The 23,040-nt window shown below is 36.5% G+C and overlaps 3 protein-coding genes across 4 annotated transcripts; 1 reads left to right on the top strand and 2 right to left on the bottom strand.

Annotated features, from left to right (window-relative positions):
• Positions 1-183: 183 nt before the first annotated feature.
• Positions 184-6,289, bottom strand: LOC113680595 (uncharacterized). The gene is made up of 8 exons (XM_027197631.2): positions 6,207-6,289; positions 5,164-5,257; positions 4,253-4,657; positions 3,609-3,765; positions 2,832-3,118; positions 2,050-2,206; positions 1,320-1,699; positions 184-618 (listed from the first exon to the last, which is right to left on the bottom strand). The coding sequence occupies exons 1-8, from the start codon at positions 6,231-6,233 to the stop codon at positions 599-601; spliced, it is 1,527 nt and encodes a 508-aa protein (XP_027053432.2). The 5' UTR covers positions 6,234-6,289; the 3' UTR covers positions 184-598.
• A 4,145-nt stretch (positions 6,290-10,434) lies between these two features.
• On the top strand, positions 10,435-16,065 carry LOC113680613 (scavenger receptor cysteine-rich domain-containing protein DMBT1). Its single transcript, XM_089200750.1, has 7 exons — positions 10,435-10,500; positions 12,190-12,265; positions 12,741-12,906; positions 13,231-13,559; positions 13,917-14,073; positions 14,727-15,052; positions 15,687-16,065. Exons 1-7 carry the CDS (start codon positions 10,474-10,476, stop codon positions 15,704-15,706), a joined length of 1,101 nt encoding a protein of 366 aa, XP_089056876.1. The 5' UTR covers positions 10,435-10,473; the 3' UTR covers positions 15,707-16,065.
• A 658-nt stretch (positions 16,066-16,723) lies between these two features.
• Positions 16,724-21,495, bottom strand: LOC113680596 (uncharacterized). Of its 2 annotated transcripts, none has more exons than XM_089200749.1 (6): positions 21,182-21,495; positions 20,148-20,262; positions 18,611-19,072; positions 17,950-18,085; positions 17,321-17,682; positions 16,724-17,090 (listed from the first exon to the last, which is right to left on the bottom strand). In XM_089200749.1, the coding sequence occupies exons 2-6, from the start codon at positions 20,212-20,214 to the stop codon at positions 17,065-17,067; spliced, it is 1,053 nt and encodes a 350-aa protein (XP_089056875.1). In that variant the 5' UTR covers positions 20,215-20,262; positions 21,182-21,495; the 3' UTR covers positions 16,724-17,064. The 2 variants fall into 2 exon arrangements, with proteins under 2 accessions (XP_089056875.1, XP_027053433.2); XM_027197632.2 differs by having other exon boundaries at positions 21,422-21,495.
• Between the last annotated feature and the right edge of the window lie 1,545 nt (positions 21,496-23,040).

Genomic DNA, 23,040 nt, shown 5'->3' with positions numbered 1-23,040 from the left:
CTCCTTTTGGCTTTTTAGACATACAATACATGTTGGGATTTGATTTAAAATTGAATCTGTGTTGTCTGTCTGAGGTGCTTAATCACCACTATTGTGAATAACGGCTGATGGTGATATTTCTATATTGTTTAGTATTGAATGAGGATACTGATACACTATAATCTGTGAGTAAAAATACAAAACTGACTTTTTTTTTGTAAAGTTTAATTGTTGAAATCCAAAATTTTGCTAGAATGAAATCCCCTGCAGTAAAGAAATATATATATTCTTATACAGCTTCGCCCCAAACTGCATCATTTTCACGCCAGGTGACGTTGTCAAAGTTCTAAAAGTGACAAACTGTATAGTTGTACAATTGTTAATTGGCAAGAAACACATAGAACTCGATCCACTGTTAAGAAGATCCACAGTAATTATATGTACGTGAAGAGATCTCAATCTTGATATGGGCTTTCCACAGCAAGTTACAACACCAGATCTAGTACTTTGAACAAAAATACGAAGAAAATTTTACTAAAATGTCAGAGGATGAGATGTAATTCCAGAATTGTGATCAGATAAAACATCTTTCAAATTCTGTTTCCTTCGTGTCTTCTGGTCAACCGTGAAAAGCTGCCCCTGCAATAGATAGAGAACAGATGACATTTAATAACTGCAAATTACAATTCAAAAGCAAGAATATAGAACTTGAAGCTTCAATTGAATTTTTTTCTTCAGTTGCTGGTTTTTGAAAGGATGAATAAAAATTTTGATATTCGACGAATCGGTAATTCGTTTAAAATTATGATTTGTAAGTGAATTTTGAGATGAAAATAATAAAATGTTCGATGAAAGACATTAATTTTTTTTGTCTTATATCTTCAATTGAATGTATATTTATTTCAGCTCGTGTTTTTCTTACCAATGCAGATAAATATTGAAGGATCAAGAAGTAAAAGGGGAAAGAGAGTCTATTATACGAAAGACTGAATTTAAACATTCATCTAAACTGGACGAAATTCTTATGTTTGGTGAAGTGACATTGAGGCAAAGAAATACAGAAGAAGGCGACGCATCGCAGGGGTACGAACAATGGTAAAACCTTAAAAGAAGAAAACATAGTTTTGTTTCTTTGCATTTCGAACGAAATGTTAAAGATAACATCTTAGTCCCTTTATATGAATCGACGTTGTAATTTTCCTCTCCCATACTCTACTATAGTGCTATAGAGAACTTAATGACGAGTGTCCTTGATCAGCAATGTAGAAAGTGCCATGGTTACAAACAGAGTCAATTCCAAGCATAAAAAGATAGGAAACTTTCAGTGTACATTAACACACCTGGTCTAACACGGTACATTGCTTCAAAACCCTTTTCAGTGACATCGTCGTCATCGGATTTGAAGACAATCGATATCAGCTCTCCCGTTCCTGGAATAAGGACTCGTGTAACATATGGGGCGCCAATGCGGCCTCTCGTTGGAAAACCAAGACGATTCCCTACTGGAGAGGGAAACCTCTGTACTGGGAAGATGAACCTTTTGGAACGATCTTCACCAACATATTCATCATCTTCACCTTCTTCGCCATCTTCGCCATCCTTGTCATCATCGTCACAATCGTCGTCATCATAATTCCCCCATCCAAACAAGCTGTATCTGTAAACACCACTTAGTTTTCGTATTTTACGGCCCCCTTGCAAAATTTTGAGGTAATCATGGCTGTGAAACAAAAAAACAACAAAAAAACTTTTGTTCGGCTCTGAATGAAGTAGCAACTTGGTTCTAAATTTTTTAAATTCTCGAAACTCAACCGATTGTCGCTAACAGTCCTAGAATCCAATTGACAGCCCAAACAATCCAAGAGAGAACGATTATAATGAACTTCGCCTAATGATTCATTCAGAAAATTAACGTTACTCTCTCTAATGCATCTCTAAAGCCAAACATGTCTTTTTCATGCGCGTTTACCGCTCTTATTTTTTTTTTATATTTTCCTCTTTTTCTTTTTTGGTCTCACGACATTCAAGTGGGGGAAGGCACTCTAACAAGGTTAGAGCACTAATGTTTACCATTTTTCAGTTTTGAAGAATCGAAAATCTAATTCCAGTGTAGATCCTGGTGGAACTCTAATTGTCCAGATGCATTTAACGTCGTCCGGATACTTGCCGGGGTAGCCAGGGGATCTGAAGGTTCCGGATGGCAACGCCAATGGGCCTCCACAAATCGCTAATGCGAAGGAAAAACAAAATGTTGAATTTTTTCTAAATGATCAGCGATAAGTGGCCACGGTGATAGTGATAACTGGTTATAATTTTCAACATTGGTTTAAACAGAGAGCTTAAGAAATTTGAAATTCATTTTGTAATTCACAAAGATATGATGTTAGTGCTAGTGTTTCAGTCGATGGCATGTGTCAATATTTCGAAACATGTGGACATGTTCAAGTCTCATTCCAACAGCGTATCCATCCTCAGAAGTTAAGGACCAGGGATCAAACAATGCATATGGTCTTTCAATCAAATCTCCGTTAAACCTAAAAGATCATAATCCTAACAATATGCAGTGTATATTTACTTTCCTAAACACAATAAAATATTTTTTTCTACCTGTTTAATGTGAAATCTTCGCTTAAGTAAAAATCTCGAAACATAATGAACCTAGCAATATCGTATCCAAACCCTCGGTGGGTGCTGATGAATTACAGTTCATTGAGGATTGCTTCAAAAACTGTTTGATCTGTGATGGTGTCCCAAAATTCAACGCAAGTTCCTCAAATACCTCTCGAAGTGCTACTCAGACTCTAACCATTTATCTAGAAGGCTTAATCTTTATTTACGCCACATGAAATTACCTTTCATTACACTGTATTTAGCATAGAATCCTCTCTTGGTAATGCTGTAATCTGACATGAAAACGAGTCTCATCATCTCTCCTGTTCCCTGAATAGTGACAGATTCATCTTCAAGCTCCTCATCTCGGTTGAAGTACCAGCCAAATATACCTTCTCCGTCATCACCGTCATCTTTATCATCCTTCTCACATTTCTCAAATCTATCATCATCATCATCATCGTCAGCGTCGTCCCCGGAAAGACGATGAACCAACCTTCTACCCACATATATATAAAGGGAATCAAAGCTGTAGAAAAAATAGACTATACTGTGAAGATGATGCCACAGTCTTTGAATGGCTCTATTAGATAACATGAAATAAAAACAGTTTTAGAGCAGCCAAGTCCTTCAGTTATCTCATTCCATTTAGGTACCGGTCATTATTCATCACCCGGGCGGTCGTGGTGTCAGGGGATTTGGGTTGCGTCACAACAAAATTTATTTTGATGAAGAAATAAGGCGCTGTAATTTTCTTTCCCCCACCCTCCCCCCCCCCCCTCTCATCGACAGTTAATTTCAATGTTCTGAAGTCCCCACAGTGAAACCTTTTTTGGCGACGATATTTTCCCCTTGTATTTCTTTACGCTAATTCTATGCTTATCCATTTACGCCTAGGCTAGTCTGTTAGAGAATTTAGGATATGCCAAGAAGGTCACCGAAACCATTTCAACGAAAATAAAAGAGGGCTAAATATGTTGAGTTTCAAGCAATAAAACAAGGAAAATCTATTCATTTACCATTCTTCGGTGTCAAAGGCGAGAAAATCTATCTTTAAAACAGACCCGCGTGGAACCATAATCGTCCAAACGCAATTAGCATTGTTGGGGTAACTGCGTGGGTAAAATGGAGAGGAAAAGTATCCAGATGGAGGAGCAAGTGGACCTCCGCATACCCCTGAAAAACAGATATAAATAATCTCCAATGTCTTAAAAATATTGTCGTGCAATAAAAGAAAAACAATATCAAAACAAAAGTTCGTTTATCATGCACTCAGTTCGATGGCTAGAGAATCATTTAGATTTGTGTGGCGTGTTTGATAGTTAAGGAATTTTATGTTGTATTCATAGTTTCGAATTTTCGGCAATGTTTCTATAAAGGGTTGTTTTAATGCCTCTTTTATAACTGATCCGTGATCCTCCTCTTTTGATTAATTAATTTGCGATATTGAATTTTAACTGAATAGTCCCAAAATGAACGAATTGTGAAGGAATATTCGGAAATCCATAGGACCTACAAAAAAGGTTTGGGCATCAACATTTAACCTTTCCGACTTGGAGTGTTACTGTAATACAAGCCAATGTAACTGCCAAGAAATGCTCATCCGATATCTTATAATTTACAGCAAACAAAATTTTCAACCGGTGATTAGTTTCATAATTACCGGGTAGAATTGGGGCTGTAGTTGGTGCTGTGGTCGGCACAGTTGTCGGAACTGTCGTCGGGAGTGTCGTCGGAGGTGCAGTGGTCGTGGTTGGTGGTGCTGTGGTCGTTATGGGTTGAGTCGTCAAAAGAGGTGGACCATTACATAACGGAGTACTACAGCAACTGATGGAACACGATCTCAATGCACCAGATCGAGATTGGTTCAAAAACACGCATGCTCGGTTCTGAGTGCAGAAGAATTCAGGAATACATCCTTTTCTTGTCACAGACTTGCTCAGGGCGGTATCAAAAGCATGTACGGAGTAACAGCTACGGCCGGGTCTGCAGCCACTACCTGGAGTCTGAGTTGTGGAACAATTCTCGGAGCAAATGTAACATTTCAAGCCTGTGGGAGCTACTGGAGCTGGAAAACGAGTTTGACGAATAATTGTACCAGAAAAAATTGTAAAATGAAGAAAGAAGGATAATTTGGGAAGAAGAAGCTTGAAAGGATCACAAACTCACGCTGCCTTGTTTTGCCATTACTTGTGTGTCATTTTGATAACAACTTGAAAACAAAAACCAGAAAACAAAAAAAAAAAAAACAAAAAAATGTTTTGCTGAAAACTGCGGGTTGTCACTGCCAAATTACAATAACACTCAGACATGATTCATATGCGACCTTTAGTATCAATTTCAAACATAAACCAACAGGCAGTCAAAAGGTATGGGTAAAGTTACTTTGCATAAGACTGGGTTATCTTGATTTGAAATAAAACTCTCCCAAATACTTTGTAGAAATTTGAGGGGAGATAAACTGACCAGATTTTGGGTTTAAAAGGGTCTAATGATCTAACACACAGAATAAACACGTAACCTCAAGGCAACTCGTGTTTTTATATTGGTTCAATTCCATTTGTGATTTCATACCTTGTTCTTGGTGTTTAAGGAAATGATCATTATCCGTATCCACCAAATTAGGATGTGGTGCAGATTCTACGGTACATGTGAATGTTATCACCGCCTACCAAAATTTGAAAGTTTTCATTAGAATTGCTGACAGTTATGGAATGAAGTTACACGGTGTCTGGAAGGAAAAGTTGTGCTGTTACATCTACTATATAATGCATTACTTAGGTCAGAGTCAAGAATCGTTACTTTAAACCATTCTTCCAAACTACATTTTATAATTTTGTATTTGAATTTTTTGCCAGAAAATATAAATAACTACCTAAAATGCTTAGCCATTAAAGCAGAAGTCCTTATGGCGATATAAATTCATAAGGTAGGAAGAAAAAGTTTACAAAACTTGCCCAGTTGTAATATAAAAACGAGCATTAAAACTTCTGGTAAATGAAAATTCCTCGATAGTTTTGGGCAGATAAATTATTGTTGTTACCATTTAATAAAGTTTACTTTTTTTGTTTTACACTTGAAAAAATACAAGTGAGCAGATCATGAGCGAATGAAGTTTCCGCGCGCTGCATGCGTGGAAAAAGTTGTACAAGAAAAGGGGCTGTTTATTGCCTCGATGACAAATTGATAGATTTCAAATATTGTGATAGAAAAGAAAAATGATGAGTGATTTAAGTTAGGCGAGACTGAAAAAAAAATGCATTGTCTATAATTATATTGTTATTTGGATTGTAGCGGCTTTGAAGGAAGTACGTGTTTGGCAAATAAGTGATCAAAGAACTGAGTTCAAGAGTTACGAGACTGGCTGGACTCAAACGAGTCTCGCATGGAAAAATCTGTTATCAGAAAACTCTATTCTCTACAGTCGCAAAACTAAAAAAAGAAAACAACTGCTTTCATCTAAAGTGGAATAGGTAATATGTAGCACAAACTACCGATAGCAATTGTGCATAGCCATGTAGTTTGTGTCAAAAAATAGATTGATACTAAAGTAGAAGAGTGCAGTTGAAGCTTTCATACAAACAATCGACAAAAACGTGATGAACTTTTTTGCTTACCGTCAAGGCGAGGAGGAAAGAATTCATCTTCTGTTGTCCGTAAAATTGTCTCGTTACACACCTCAGGTCTTCTGGAGATGGCCAGGTTTGATACTCGATTTATAAACACGATATATATAGTCTCTATCGGCCAATCAGAAACTTTGATGATATTGAGGGACTCTTACAAATTTGTGCAGCAATACCGAATTAATCGCCATCAATCCTGCTCCTCAGTGTTATTTTTAGTTGACTCTTTTTTCTTAAGTAGGTTTTAATCGGCGTCAATAATATTTTACTTAGCAAGCGACAAACTTAAACGCGTCACCGACATCAATACTGAAAAGGGGCTTTGCCACTTTTTGCCGCGTAAAATAATTTACATAAAAATCTCTGTAGCTCTTTAAGCTAGCGAGGATGAATATCATCATGGAAGGAAACATGACCAAAGGGCATTGACATTAGTTTACATATGTTTGTGTTTCTTTGGTAGATTATACCAAATTGCTTTAAATTGTTCGGATTTACTGAAACTAATAATTTAATCACTAAATTTAATTTATTTACTTAACACTATATCTATTTTTCCTGGAGTAGACATTTAACAAACCGTAAGAGATAGACATGCCTTAATTGTAGAAATATTGCAATTTATTTAAATTTGACAAAGAAATCATTGAAATATCCCAACTGCCACCGAGCTAGTATAATTAAGTAGCATTTGGGAAGATCTCTTTGATCTAAAGCGAGCCACATTTCTTCAAAACAAATATCCACTTACTGCCTAACGAGGACCATCGGATTTTTTTACATCCCTCCACTTAAATCAACCCTCTCGAGGACTTCCGTGCAAGCATATCCTCATTTAGAAAAATATTGGGAAGATTTCACAAACTAAATTAAATTTTCTCTAACTCCAAAAGTATAATTAATTCTGATAATGATCTAAACATCAAGGTTACTCTTTCAATTGAGCATTTCAACAGTTTATATCTATATTTTAGCGAAATTGCTGGTACAAATTTACCTTTAGATATAAACATTCCATAACAATTCATCGAGAAATATAAAATCATCAACTATATTAAGATCGTTTATTTGGGTGTAAGATTCAGACAAAAGAAGAACGCAAACATTGAAAATGCTTCACCTTATGTTGGACCAGGTTGGATTGGATTGAATAACATGCCGTATGAATAAACAGGTCTCTGCCTTTGACTTTTTGAAAATTCTTCTTTTTTTTTTGACATCTGACAAGTTTTTCTGCTTTGAGAATGTCTTCATACCCCAGTTAAGACTGGTAAACGAGCATATATTAAATTTGCAAAATTTACAACCCACTTGTTGAACCCAAAGCCAGAGCAAGTCAAGTCAAGCCGAATTTCAAAATTCAGACATCTTCGTCATACTGTTCATTTGCAAGAGTCTTAACAATATCGTTTTTCAAGATGTTCTTTATTTCAATCGCTTTTTTGTTCTGATTTTTTTACCTTCCTTTAACAAGAGCATGCATGACCGGCCTATTCTCCCTTCACTCTCACAAGTGAGAACAATTTAAACAAAGAATGAAGCTTAGAATTAACCTAATAATGAAAATCTTTACAGTTTCCTTCAATTCACCGAGCTAAATTAAAGCACATGGGAACATGCTTCGACGTAATTAATGTATTAGAGTTTGCTTGAGACGTTACTTCGTAACACGTCTAATTAACCTCCTTACTCTAAGAAACTCTTGTCATAGATTGAATTATAAGAGCCTTTTTAATTTTTTTTTGTCTGGACAAGTTGCGGAAATTCTATGTATTGCTAATAAAAGGAGTGTGCATAATTGTGCACAGTGAATAGTGCTTCATCAGGCAAAGGCTCTGCTTGCTCTTGGATCTATCAACTTAATTACGGTTGTATAGCCTTTCATTCAACTGATTTCAGTAAAAATCGAGAGTTTTAGATCGCACCAATTTATGGAGAAAGGAAAATGTTTCTGTATAGAGCTTTTATATCGATCATTAAATATTCAGTTTCAAATGTAAGTAGCTGCTACATGTTTTAGCTGATGTGGTTAACAAAGATAAATTGGTTAAAACAACCTGGACTACAAATGTGGCCAGAAAAAAGGAGAACTGACATTTCCCTAAAGTAAAGTTCGTGGCTTGCTAATTGCAGACTCTTCTTAACTATTGGGTCTACTGAGGTCAAAATGTTATTTCTTCCTTTCCGACTGCTTCGGTCTGCAAAAGCTCGAATAAGACTATTTTTTCTGATTGTTATGATGTAATTTGACCATGGATAGTAAAAAAAGACAAATAATTTTTTGTGCAGAAATTCAGCTATAGAGAGATCTATCCTCTGTGATCCGACAGATCTTTTATGTTATTAATGATATTTAATCTTGTCGTGGCTTTACTTTAGACAACAGCATAAAAGTCAATCGAATTTCAGTAACTCTGTCACATCTCAGCATAGTAAGCTCTTCTAAAAAATGCAACAAAAGATAAAATGACCCATTTTTCCTGATTTAAGTTCTTAACTTCCAATTTATTTTTAGATAGAAAATCTCTCGGGAAAAGTGTCTTTCAAAATTATTCATTAAGATTTGCAGACGAAGACAAAAAAAATATTAGCCTCAAAAAAAAAACAAAAAAAAAGATTCGGAACGACGTTTTACAAGCTGACACAAATATAATTTCCTTCAAATTTTTCATAATTATTTGCTTTTTTTAATCTTGATAGTTAAATGTCTAGTCAACAGTCTACATTACTTTTAATAATACTTATTAATAATATTTATGACTATTTATTCATCATTTTTCTCTGTCTCCTTTCCCAGAATTGAAGAATTCCTCATTTTCCTGTGAATGAGCTGAATACCGGTGGACTTATGATTTCTCAGAATTCTGTGGTTAAATTGACCTTAATTTATTTGAAACCTTCACGAGTTTCTTGCTCGATTATTTAAGATCAATATTTTCAGCCGTGATATGCTCTCTACAAAACTTTCGTTTGACTGGATATCAAGGTACAACATTTTGAGTGGTTCTCTCATTTCTTCAGGTTGATATTTTAGTGACTTTTTGTCCCACCAGCACTGGATGTGCTTGGGAACATTTTTGTTTACAATCTTTGCAAAACAAAAATTACGAAGTTTAAGGCTGTATCGTATATTTTTTATGCTGCGATAAGGTAAAAACCAATTGTCTTCCAGTGATATTCATGAAAAGGCCAAAAATAGCGTCCGGAAATTCAACCTAAGACATAAGAGGCCGATAAAATCCTTGGATATTTGTCTCGTAGGGCCGAAAAGGGTGAAAAATAGTTTACATCGCGTTTCCAACCTTCCTCCTGAACGTCTTGGCGTTTATTTTAAAGAGAAACGTCACCTCAGGAGCTTGGAGGGTAGCCTGCCCCTTGAATCATTGTCTTACGCTCTTTATGTGCTCGTTATAAAAACCTTTTTATGAAGTTTTGCTTTTAAACAACTTCTACTCCTAACATCTATAGCGTAATATATTAGCAATTCTCTTATCGATTCACCTTAGCTTTTTAACATTTTAAAGACACTCAGGCCTCAACGAGATCAGATTTATGAGAAAAAAAAAAGCAAATGGAGGCTTGCGTCATCATTTTAAGAGGAATGATGTCATTAATGAAGTTGAAGAAAAAAAAAAAGTATGTACGTTTTTGGACTTTGATAGCGCAATATATAAAACCTTTTGACGGCTTGACAATTCTTTATCAGAAATTTAAGCCATGCATTCCAATCTTCAACTATATAGTTAAGTATGAAATATTTTAGGTTTTGAAGGAAACAGCAGAGACTATATGTCGACATGGTTTACGTTAATGGGTTTAGTGAGAGGATATTCCTCAAGTTCGCAGTTGATCAAATCATTCCGTGCACCTGGCAATTAGTATTAGCTTTTGTAAACAATAGTGTTTTCCCCCTAACCCTGAGTGAACTCTAACAGTCGTAAAATGTTAGATACATTACAGAGAGAAATGATGTTTTGCAAAGGACAATGAAATCTTTTCTTCATAGTGACCATATTGTCTGCCGTGAAATAATTGCTAGAATTTAAGGGTTGATGCAGCTATCTTTAGTTTGTAGCGGTACAACGGATCTGCAAAGGCCAGACCGACACTTGAATTTTTAAGTGGAGGAAAGCACGCCTCATATTGCTGTTGCATTGGAGAACCATATCATTGGTTGTTGAGCATATAAAACGCAAGTTAATTGGCAAATTTCAGAAAACTGAGTAAACAAGGAACTGTAGCAAGTAGTCAAGCAAAAATGAAGGCTCCTCCAACTGCACTGACGGTAAGCCTTAAAATATATTATTTCTCTCCGATTGTTTTTGAGGAACTTTGGAAGTGTTGCTCGTAAACATTTCTCATGAATTCCCAGTTGTCAATTAGCTTTAGGTGGATAAAGGATAACGTTGAGCAAACATTGGTGTAGAGGTAAACCGTCTTTTAGTAAGGATAACTCGCTGCTGCTACTATTATACTATAGCCCATAGGAACCTACATTCAGAGTTGTTTTACTTCATGAAGCTCTCAATTTAAGTTGTTGTCCCGTTTGGAGCATCGTCACAGAAATAGCAGTTACTAATCAGAAAAGAAACAATTTAAAGCGAGATAAGCCGAGGAGTTCAGGACGTGTCTCTCTGAAGATATTAGTTCTTACGCAGAATTGCCTCTTTTTTAGGCATTTTTATAGATAAATTATTCTAATCAGCTCAGCTTTAGAGTGCCTGATTGTTTGTAGTTTGAACTATCACTGATTGTTTTGAACCTATCATAACACAGTATTAGCTCCCCATTTTCCGCAGTAAACATAAAAATTTTGCCAAGACTAAAAAAATAAAAATGGACAGGTTCGCAATATAACCGTTTTACTTTCAAAAGTATAAGTGAAAAAAAAAAAAAAAAAAGAGAGAGAGCGATATTTGACTGATTATATGAAGCCGATGTGTGTGAGATAATGAACATTTTGCGTTGCCATTCTGAGCGAAATACTACAGTGTTACCATATCTTAACACACGCTTAAAACAAAGTTGCTTTAATTAAACATATAATTCAAAGTATCTCACCTTTGAGAGAACTTAACTAGTAGTCTTCCCTAAAGCATAATTACTTCTCACAGAAACTAAATGGCGCCGGTAATTCATTGGTTTCTCCAGCGTATAATTAACAACGTAAGCTTTCAAAAAGACCCTAAAGTTTCCATCCACATGAGAAAGCTTAATATTTGTTTTTAGACCTATTGATCAATCCCCTTCAATATTCGTTGATTTTTACCTTTCCTTATATTTTTTGGCCTCTTGACTTCAAGAAAGGATTATGTAGTCTGAGAAATTCAACGTGTCAGCATAAGGATATGAAGATAAAACAACTTGAATAGATTGGAATGTCGGAGTAATTACAAGATCCATCCACGGTGTTCACCATCGTACAATGTTTCGTATTGCCCAGTGAACTGCTGTCGAAAGCAAAAGCCTTCAGATAACTTAAAGACATATTGAGGATAGCTTTCAAAATTGAAAACAATACGGTATTGATTACTTATTACAATGAAACAGAAGAACAAGGTGGTTGGTGAAATCCTTCCCTAACAGGCGTCGGTGTGATGTACGTGAGCTGAACATCAACTGCTTTTAAAACTTCGTCCGTGAAAATTCTTCTCATTCTGGTCTTTTAGTCGCTCACTTAACCCTTTGCGCGAAAAAGATTGGATTCAGCACGTTGCTATAGGACCTAGAGACTCTTGGACTGTATTGAATTTCTATTAAAAAAACTTCTAACTGCCATGCGCAGAATAACTTAATATACGAAACGAACACGTAAGTGAGCCAGTAATCGTCTTCCCAGAATTGTTGACATCAGTGATAACTGGGATATTAGATCACTGGCCTGGTTAAAATTACAATATAAAGTGATATATCATATTGCCTCTGACAAACAGTGTGGGGTAGCAATAATCAATTATCTTTTTTTTTTCCGTAGTTAGTGCTGGCATGTATTACAGTGACACAGTCGTTACCTTTTCCTAGTCCAACCACGAGACCGCCTCCTAAACCAGGTGAAGCTGTGGGGTGATTTTATGAATCGCACAAATGTCGCTGGGCATGTTACGTTAAAAAATCCAGTACAGTTAATGGCTTTTCACAATACTCATTTCTCCACTGGTTATCAACAAAAAAAGCTTAACATAGGTTTCAAAAAGGTTCAGGGACCTAAAATCCAAGCTAGAATCCATGAATCCATAGTGTGGAAGATACAGTTGACGTAAAACAAAAGAGAACAAAAATACAAAACTATGAAACAATAAGGAAAACAATGAAAACAATAGGTTCATGAAGTTGTGTTTTAGTTGTGAAGTGTCCTGTGTCTTCCATTACAGGATTGAGCCAGTTAACTCGATCAAAACTGATCATTTATCAGGAGTAATGATACACTCTCAGAATAATATATTTTGTAAATTATGAGATTGTTTGTTGAATGAGAAAATATGTTATTCCTCTTATTAACGTTCAAATCTTCTTTAAATTTCTCAGTGGCACCAGGGCAATGCGGCGGTGCTTTAGTGGGCCCATCCGGGAACTTAGCATCTCCTAATTACCCTGGTAACTACCCCAGCAACGCTTATTGTGTGTGGACCGTAACAGTGCCTCCGGGCTCACAATTCAGGATTGCCTTTCTCTTCTTTGAAACAGAACCTTGGTGAGTTAAATTTTTTTTTGGTTAACACCTCAGTTTTTTTTTTTCAAGCCTTTTTTTCTTTGTCCGCTTTTTTTTTTTTCTTCTTTGCATTAACACTGAGGTTATAAAGTGTCGAAGGGTTTGCAATATTGCGCTCTCTTGAAATTTGAAATATTTTGAGGCAATGGATTTGTGCTTTGCCTGCTTGTGCATTTGTTGCTTTAGTGGTCGCTATAATCATTATTATTGTTATCCTGACAATGATAATTTTTTATTGATCATTATTATTGATCATTGTCATTATCATTGTCATTATCATCATCATTATTGATCATTTTATTGCAGCTATGATTTGGTTAAAGTCTATCAGGGAAGGAGGCTGATCCGTCGTCTGACACGAGGAGGAGAATCTGAGGACGATAAATATTTCAAGGATAAAAACGATGACAACGATGATGACGAGTGTGATGACGATGATGACGACGACGACGACTACGATGACGACAATGATAAAAATGGAAAAAGAAATTACATGTTTGCCGAGCCTCTGAGAGCAGACAGAAAAGCGAAAGTCGTCTCTGTTCATGGTAATGGGGAACCCGTGAGAATTGTGTTCAAATCCGATCCATGGGTGACAAGGAGAGGATTCTTTGCCCACTACACTATGGGGAAAGGTAAGACACGTGCGTACATTAATCAAATCAAGATATCATCCGATTCAATAAAGATGCAGCTATCCTTAGTCTTATTATCAACGGGCTCAATGGATATCTGCTGCTAACTTTTTGACCTATAATAACGATACGTGAACAATATCGCGTAGATCCCACTTTATTGTCACAAGAATAAAGGAAATGATCTCTAACAAAAGAAGGTTGTTGAACAAATTTTCCTTGTAAACACCCTAGGAAATTTATTGGGAACTGTATGAAGAGTATGAGTACTTATTTTAGGATGTAGAGGTTTGTTATAACATATTGACTTTTAATCTCCTGAATCTCCTTGACCTAACAATCTATTCTCTCTTTTAGCCCTTTGTGGCGGTCCTTTGGCTCTGGCATCCGGGAACATTACCTCTCCCGGTTTTCCAGCAAATTATCCGAACGATGTTGAATGTAGATGGACTATCACAGTTCCCCTTGGATCCACTTTGGTTTTAAATTTTCGGGCCTTTGAAACTGAGCGGTGGTGAGTCGACTGTTCTTCATCAAGTTGTAGAGAAGGGAGCTAATAGAAACTATCCATGTGAAGTGATGCGGCTTTTGTTATTAGTTAAAGCGAATGTTTCTGTTTCAGTTCAAGGTTTGGAAACAAAAGGAAAAAAGTTACTCTTAAAAAATTTCAAACAAGAACTATTTAGAACCTAGCAAAGGAGAAAATAAAACCTTAATCTTTTCAATACTTCTTTAAAAGAGGTAAACTTTATTGACATTGGGAACAATAAGCAAAAAGGCTATCCTTGTATCGTCCTTTTCTTTTGAGCGACATATTGTAAGTATGGTTCTATTTCCCTTCGTGTTTGTTTAACGTAACCTGGCTGAACTAGAGGTTAAATCGAAAACTTTACAGTCAAATCGTATCAAGGTTCCACGCTTTTATCGTTTGGGTGAGTGCGTCAATTTTTCTCTTTTATCTAAATTTCGAAAGCAAAAGTGTGAATAAAATTCTGGGTAATGTAATCTCGTTTCATAAAAATTACTTAGAAAGTCGAATTGTAATTAAGGGTTGTGTGTTGAAAACTTTGCTGATTGTTGTCATCAGCTTTCAGTTCAGTTTATCTTATAGCTGTGAGCAAAAGCTTTTTCCCCTTTTGTATCGGTAGTTACATTTTTTTCTTGCAGTTTTGATCACGTCAAGATTCTCCGTGGCTTTCGAGAGATACGTAGTTTGAGTGGCATATATGGGGCTTATTCGTGGTTTACAGGGAGACACGACGATTTCTTAGACGACGATTGTGATGATGACGACGATGATGATGACGATGACGACGACGATGACGACTGGAAGAAAAAATTCCGTTTTGGATTCGGAATGACAAGATTTTATGGTTTTCCATTCCTGCCTCGAGTATACATCCTGGGAAATAGCGAACAGATATCGGTTAATTTCAAGTCCGACAAGATAATCACCTTCAAAGGATTTGATGCCACTTATCGAGTTGTACGAGGTAACGTGCTCTTCGTTCTTGATATTCTGGAGGTACAAATAAGAATAAGAAAATTATGCACAAAAAGGCAGCTCTGATTGTAAAACCTTAGAACCAATATGGCTGCAATAGTTTATTGAGGGGAGGACGCTGGTGGGTCAAATTTCCTTTTCCTTATATTTAGCAAAATAGGAGTAAAAAGTTGACTCGGCAATTACTTTGGAAAGGTTGGTTTTGGACTTCTTGCTTACTGAGAGTATATTGAGCCCAACTTTATTGCCCCCCCCCCCCCCCCCAACTATGGACAGTATCTGAGAAAATACGTGGTACAAAACTGAGCATTGTCCATTGCTTGGGTCTTTTGATACGCTGCGAAACCAAAAGACCTTTTCTATGAATTAAATCATGTATTCAGCAGTTGCTAAAAAATTGTAAGGAATAATGAAGATGAAGTTGACGACAACAGAAAGAATGGCAGGGTTTAAATACTGTTCTAGTATTAATGAAATACAAAGAAATTTCTATTGGTTTATTGGGGTGATCACATGAACTCCCCAAACATGACATTTGGATTGGCTCTGACTAATCAAAGCAAGCGTAACATCGCATTATTTCCTCCACAAACTTCAACTTGACTCATGCGTTTTCTTTTCAGGTCGAGTGGAAGGAAAGTGATCAGTGATGCCTGTAGAACGAACACTTTTGATCAATGACGTGATAAGATTTCTCTCGATGTTTATTTTTCTGCCCTTAAATATCGGTTGTTCTTTGTTCGCTTTTATGTGACCTTCACAAGTTTCTCTTCCTACATGTTGTTGACAATGTATGTTGAACTAATGTGAAAAAAACAACTTTTATCCAGTTTTCTTGCATATGAGATTTACGCGACGTGCGAGATTTACTGTCAAAGTTTTCAATCTGGAAATAGATACCACCCTTCTTGTAAAATTGTTGAAAGAAAAAGGGCACAGTAGAGATGTAACGTGCATTGTATTCAAACTCAAATGAGTAATAAAAAGGCAACTTACAGCGGCGCTAATGAGAAATGAATAAGTAAACTAACGACAACCTTGATGAATCGTATGTTGCCGAGGGCGATGCACACTTCAGTTAGCAGACTATTTCTGAGAGGTAATTTCTCACCAGCATATTGTCACTGATGCTAAATTTCAATCTACGATTCAGCCTCTGTTTTTCTGCGTGTATCATACCCTTGAATTCAAAGGCATCTCTTCGATGGACAAGTTGCCCCAGTGAAAGAAATAACCAATAAAGGATGCAGCCGAAGAAATAGAAGACGAACAAGCTAAGAGGGCTTGTGAGGTGTTTGAAGGTATGCATTCTGTGTTACTCAAGGTAGCATTATAATACCTATTATATCGCTGTTATTTTGTAATATATTTGGATTTGAATAATTCAGATTTGACTACCAATATCATCGAAGTTTATTTAATTCTGTCAGTTGCAAGGCTCTCAGTTTCATTCTCAAGCCTTTGATGGAACAAATGGTAAAGAGATAATTGATCACACACCAGAATTTTGCAGTAATATCACAGGCTGAGAGACTAAAGCAGGATACCGACTATAACTCCTCCCCAATCCCTCTTCCTTTCTCCTTCCTTCCCCCTTCCCTTCCCCCTCAAGCGCTCATAATTTTTGCTATGTTTCGTTTTACATCATTGGACCCGTTACTTTTGCAAATCACAATTTATTGCATCTGTCAGTGTAAGTCTTCTAATCGTTTAAAGGGACATAAACAAAACAAGGAACGAGAGACAAACGTTTGTAAGAGAGCTAGGTTTAGCCTCAAATACATGAATCAATACATATCTTGTCACAAGATAATATGATTGTGCTTATATCCTCTTGCTTTTTACGATCTTTTCACTCTCTGGACAATCAAGCAAAGCTTATTACAATATTAGGGAAATCTCAGTGCGAGTTACAGTACAACTTGCTGTCTATCGGACTAAAAAGATAGACCTCTTTAAAACGTATCAGAAATAGGTAAGGGAAAAGCTTAGTAGGAATCATCAACGATCGTCGTCGTCTTCACGACCTGAAAATTGATAAAACGGCATTGGGTTAGTAGATGCCGTATAGGTTTAGCATTGGTTCCAGATGATCAAATTGTGATCGTTATCCCTTGGTTTGACATGTTTAGATACACTGAAAATGGTGGCCTATAAGTTTAGTTATGGCTTCTGGTTTGATACAGATTAGATACGACTAGGATTTATCAATTCATCGATAAATTAATTAATTAAAAAATAAACCTTAAATTCTTACGTTTTTTATTCGTGACTCTGAGATAAAATCCTCTGTCCTGGCCATCATTGCTATCGGAAGTAAACGTAACTATTATGGGTTCATTACTTTGAGATCCACAAATGTGTTCAAATCTATTTCTCGGCGCCCTTGGATAAATGGATGAGAAGTATTCGTCATAGGCTTTCTCCAAATCATTTAAGTCAATTTTTTCAAATTGGGAAAAACCATAAGGAGAATTAGGGCCAGCAACTTCATCATCGTCATCATCATCATCATCATCATCATCATCCTTGCTACACCCATATTTGGACCGCTTAAGTCGGGAATCACCATTTAGGCTTAAAAGTTCTCGGCCCCCTTGCTCGAAAGTTAAGGTATCCCTGCAAAAGAATTATAATTTATAAATAAACAAACATTTGTATAAAACCATGTTTAGCACTCTACTGATGTAAGTTTTTCAAACAAAATTTTCCATTCAGACCACATATTTTTATCTCGATTGGGTATAGAAAGTTACCATACTCGAATGGTCGATTATTGCTTCATAGAAGAACAGCCATCAGTTGACGGGCGTATATTCATGCTGTTGGTTGTGATAAAGAAATTATAATGATGATAATAATGATAGACACACACAAAACGCTTACCCTGGTCCAAGGTCGAACCTCCGAAACTCTAGTCTAAGATAACGGTGTTCTCCAAGAGTACCAAGATCCCAGGTTCTGGTGGTGTCAGGTGGATAACTGTCAGGGTAACCAGGCGATCTAAGGACTACAGTTTGGCCTGTGAACAAACATGTATAGACATTTTTAATTGTAAGAGATTTTCACCGTTTCTGATGTTTTGATATGAATGCTAATCAGTGGCTCCATGCCTGAAAAAATATTCCTAATCACGATAAGCTTTTTCCTTTCCGCGTGTCTGTTTTCCATTTTTCTTTCTTTCAACTGACCGTTGACGAATGACACTAATTCCGTTAATGATTCTATAAATAGCAATTTCAGCGACATTTTCAAAAGCATAACGCCAACATTACGAAATCCTTTATACTCAATAAATTATTTTCTCAGCATCTGCAAAATTTGTACGTGGCCCTGTAGATCTTCGCGTTACTTATGCACACTTTAAAGTATGAATTAAGAAAACAGAAACTACTCATGCCCATTTTTTTTTTGTGCTTAATTAGATCCATGTTGTTGGTTGCTCTCGCCCTCTCTTTCCTTTCTCTTACGTATGAATTTTCTTACTCGAAAGGTAACTGATAAACGTCCTGTTTGGGTAAAAGCTGTACTTAGAGATTTTAGTCACCTGGTGTAATTGTAATCATTGTCGGTGCGGGTGTGGTAGGTGCGGCGGTAGTCGTTGGTGCCGATGTCGTCGTCGGCGCCTCGGTGGTCGTTGGTGCCTCTGTCGTCGTCGGCGCCTCAGTGGTCGTAGGTGCCTCGGTGGTGGTCGGAGCCTCTGTAGTTGTTGATGTAGTAGTGTTCGGTCCTTCGGTCATTGTGGTCGGCGTAACTGCTGCATTGCATAAATTGGTAGAGCAACATTCTAACATACAAGATGTCAGGTTTCCTTCCAAGGTATCGTTATGCAAATTGCATAAAGTGTTTCCAGAGCAAAAAATTGTCGCGAAACAAAACTTAAGAAGGCCTGGCTGATTTTGATTATCAACCGTATTTACAGTCACACAGGAAAATCCTGTAGTACAGTTGTCCACGCGTTCATTAGAACAAGAATTATCCACACAAGCGACGCACATCAGATTGGACTCTATCAAAAGAAATATACAAATCAATGATTGATTTTAGCCAGGAAGCTTTAATCAAGAAAGAAGATGATCCTGGTGGGTGGATTGCAATTTTAGCAATTGCAGAAAAGGGATTTAAATTTGTTAGTTAGGCGCCTCTACTGACCAAAAGACGAGGCCCTGAATAGGAGTGAGACAAAAAAGTGCTTTACTCCACGATTATTTCGCGTCTAGCAAGATTTGCCCGTGATCCTATCGTACTACAAAATAGTCTTAAGGAATAATTTTATTCATTTAGTAAGGATAGAAAAACTGGATGAATACTGCCGTCGTAATTTTGACTGAAATCAAGAACAAGAAGAACAACGGAAGCAACAACACGGAAAAAAGAAACAACAAATAAGACAAAAACAATACTCAAACAAAAAAGCAAGAAAAGAAAACCCAAACATAAAGGCAAACTGAAGGAAAAAATTGAAGGACTGTACTTTTGACTTCCTCTTTTCAGGAAAGCCTGGTGAAATGATATGCAGGGGGAAGGAGGGGGGGGAACTTTGCGATGCACTGGTATGCCATCCGGGGAGAAGTACTAATTACAAATGCTGCTATTCACTTCATGCGATGGAGACCAGGCTGGGCTCGGGCTGGATGGGCGGGCCACCTGGCTCGAGCACACACCTTACCCACTTACTTTTAATTCAAGCTCTAAAGAGTTGATTATATAATCTGATCATGCGGCTGAGAAAAGTTTTGAAAAGGACTGTCGCTGGTGGCAGTGAAGTTTGACGTTCTAACAACTTTTGCAGGAGTCATATTTCATCATCAGGGCGAGGTAAAGAGTTTTTAGCTAATCAAGCACTTAACGTCTGGTCTTGAAAACTGAGATATTGATGAGTTGTGAAGTTAAGCTATTGGTTTTCTGAGACTGTTGCCGTCGCTAATGCCAGACCCTTGTCTATATGCTTCACCTACAGCACTAACAAGTTCCCTCGCGAAAAAACAACGACAAACTTGGATGAACTTGAGTGGGGCGGTTCTTAAATTCTTAATTTTTTTAAGTTTTTGGTCCGATTAACTAAATCATAAATCCTCAAATACCTCGGGTTTCAATTCCAAAGTTTTGTTCGGCTTCCCAGCTTGCTAAGCTTCCAAGTTCTGTCAGCATTTTAGGGTTTGGCAAAGACTCAATTTCTGTAATGCATATCAACAGCACCTAAGGTAGTAATATGTTTCTCTGTTAGTACCCTAGATGAGGATTTATTTGTCATTTATTGGACCCCTTGCGTGCAACTGAAAAAAAGTTGCATGATTAAAGAGCAAAAGGAAGAAAAATTATACCCATAAAGGAAGGAAGAGGGGAGATGAAATTGATTCTCTGTCATTACCCTAGTTAAGGATATACTGGTCATATATTGGACTTCTTGCATGTAACTGAAAATGTTGCCTAAGCAGATAGCAGAGGGAAAAGAAATTTATAACCTTAAAGGACATTAAAATAATTTATTCGTATTGTGATGTACTCCAGTGTGAAATAGCCTCCTTCGTATACGCCTGAACTAAAAACTGTTTCCTAATTTGAACAAAATTTCTAAATGTTTTAGATTGGCTTTGAACTCATTAAGCGTCGCCGCTCAAAAACACCTGCGTGGCGTACACAACTACAAAACTTTGTCAGATATGTAAGGCATTCCCATGTGTTGTTTGAGAACAATGTTTACACGATAAAGACCCTGGGACAGTTGGAAATATCGAAGAGTGAGTAAAGGACTCATAAGGTTTCAGTTATGCGGGCATCTTGCATTTTAATTTGTTTGGACTGTGAGATGGTAACTCACTATCCAAGCAATGAACAAATGCGGCAAGATATAGTTTTGATTTGTTGTCTTGTTTTATCGGTAGAAACAGATATTCCTAGCACTACAAAATATACACCTTAGGTTCGCAAAGGTGAAATGTCTTTTATGAAAATATTATATTTGCAAAACTGATTATCAGTTGAATATACGAAGAAGTTTATTCTTTAACAAATATATCGCTGCAATTGATTTAGCAGAAGAAAATGTTCGTAATGATTGTTCGAAGCGTTTGCATCACAACACGTTTATATATATAAATACGTTTATATCACTAACTTTTAAGGAGTCTCAGAGTTATGCATCTAACAGCGTTACCGAAGAGGTGCAACTTGCTGTGTTTATGGCGCTGCTCTGCCATCGCATACTTTTTGCAGTTGTGGCATGTTAGTTATATAGAGAATCAAATTGCAATGTTTTGAAAAAACCGTCCATTTTGCTGAAGGTATCCGCCAAGAACTTGATAAAAATTAATATCCACAAGGATTTTCAATTAGCTGACAGCCATAAAGGACCTACCGTTAGATAAAGCAGAGAACTCTTCATCTTGAATCGTTGGACTCAATCGACTGCTGTGGCTCCCTTTTAAGAATGATTATAGATGTATATGTCTCCACATACTTCGGGTCAAATATTGATTATCACGTTCACATTATCCAGCCAATAGCGAGTGCTTTCATGGAGACATCACGTCGGAATGCCTGTATTGACTCGCTCCACAAAAATATAGTTTTGATTGTCACTTCCTTCTACTGATATTAGGATATTGATATTAGGAGAAAAACAACAAAACGATCACGCTTGGTTTTGTGTGCTTAACATTGTTCATGTTTTATTTCGCTCATAACAGACATCTGCTCTGAGATATCTTATAGACAAGGTTAAGACGACTGGCAATAGAATGTATTCATATATCTGAGTCACATTTGCCAGAGAAGTTATATTGTGCTGCGGATTCTTGATTTTTCTATTTCATTCCTGATATTTCGAACTTTGAGGCATTTGCTTTAATTCTCGGGAAAAGAGGCCATACAAACAAACCGCTTTCTCGTCTGCAATCTCAGAAGTATTTACACGTTGTAATATGCGGGATTTTTTTCTTCTGAGTAAAAATAGATAATAAACAATCATTATAAATAAGGAGAAAAAGGACAGGAGATAGATGAACTAATTCACATCGATCACTTAAAAACCATTAAAGCATTTGGTGCCAACACCTTATAAACGTATGATAATAGCAGGTTCTTTTCCTATTGGAGCTTTCCGCTTTGATCGATTTTTTTTCCTATACTGGTCTCACGGTTTAAACATATTCAAATATGAGTATAAAATAATGAAGCTATATTAAGCAATAAACATAACGGAATTACAAAAAATTTGGAAAAAAGTGTTATCAAGACAGTTGATCTTTATAATAACGTTAACTTTGTCAAGTAATAATCAAATTAATATTGAAGACACCAAAAGGGAGTTTTAACTGAACTTTGATGAAGAAGGAGAGCTTGTTCTTTCTTTCTTTCCTTTTCTCAATCAGTGATTGAACTTTTAAGGAGAAAACGAAAGAAGATTGGAAATCAGCGCATCCAATATCTTGTCAAAAAGTGCTTATTGAAAGTACATCAAGCTTTTACTTTTTATTCGAATTGAAGAAGTCGATTTTATGAGGTCAGCAAAGAAAAATTACAAAAAACAGGTGTTAAACAAAATTCCCTAAAAGTCTTAGAATTGTAGCTGCGATATTTTTGCTTGACGTATGTTAAGAATGTATTTGAGAGCCAGAGCAAGGAAGGAATGTTTATGTTGTTCGTGACGCTATCGAGTTTTATCTTAATTGTGTATCATAAGCTGTATGAAATACGTGTCTGTGAAAATGGGAATAAATCTGATTAATCTCACAAGCTAATATCTACAGTAGGTTTTTATTTATACAGAATCATAGAGCTCCACCGGCATTGTATCATCAGAATATCTGTGTGTAAACAATCTTTATAATGGCAATCATCTTTACGGTTCTTTAGAGTGATGTGTTTAATAAATTTCGCTTCGATCACGTCAAACAGAACACTATAATATTTATCCATGTTCCTATGATTTTTGCATAGTTTATGTCTACGAGGTCGAGATTCTTCTACGTTGAA

Source organism: Pocillopora damicornis, chromosome 3 (genome assembly GCF_964200805.1).
Source record: "Pocillopora damicornis chromosome 3, jaPocDami1.2, whole genome shotgun sequence".
NCBI classification, from domain to species: Eukaryota; Metazoa; Cnidaria; class Anthozoa; order Scleractinia; family Pocilloporidae; genus Pocillopora; species Pocillopora damicornis.
This window is presented reverse-complemented; position numbering and strand designations above follow the sequence as displayed.

What these genes read in the sequence shown, in the direction of transcription:
- LOC113680596 (XM_027197632.2), bottom strand. Translation starts at nt 21,448, where the DNA reads ATGAAGAGTTCTCTGCTTTATCTAACG. An exon ending in CTTTGGAATTGAAACCCGAG is followed by an intron (nt 19,073 to 20,147) that starts GTATTTGAGGAT and finishes TTCTTTTGATAG; the next exon opens with AGTCCAATCTGATGTGCGTC. An exon ending in AATGATTACAATTACACCAG is followed by an intron (nt 18,086 to 18,610) that starts GTGACTAAAATC and finishes GTTTGTTCACAG; the next exon opens with GCCAAACTGTAGTCCTTAGA.
- LOC113680595 (XM_027197631.2), bottom strand. Translation starts at nt 6,233, where the DNA reads ATGAATTCTTTCCTCCTCGCCTTGACG. An exon ending in CCTTAAACACCAAGAACAAG is followed by an intron (nt 4,658 to 5,163) that starts GTATGAAATCAC and finishes CTCGTTTTCCAG; the next exon opens with CTCCAGTAGCTCCCACAGGC. An exon ending in TACAGCCCCAATTCTACCCG is followed by an intron (nt 3,766 to 4,252) that starts GTAATTATGAAA and finishes TCTGTTTTTCAG; the next exon opens with GGGTATGCGGAGGTCCACTT.
- LOC113680613 (XM_089200750.1), top strand. Translation starts at nt 10,474, where the DNA reads ATGAAGGCTCCTCCAACTGCACTGACG. An exon ending in TTCTTTGAAACAGAACCTTG is followed by an intron (nt 12,907 to 13,230) that starts GTGAGTTAAATT and finishes ATTTTATTGCAG; the next exon opens with CTATGATTTGGTTAAAGTCT. An exon ending in GCCTTTGAAACTGAGCGGTG is followed by an intron (nt 14,074 to 14,726) that starts GTGAGTCGACTG and finishes TTTTTCTTGCAG; the next exon opens with TTTTGATCACGTCAAGATTC.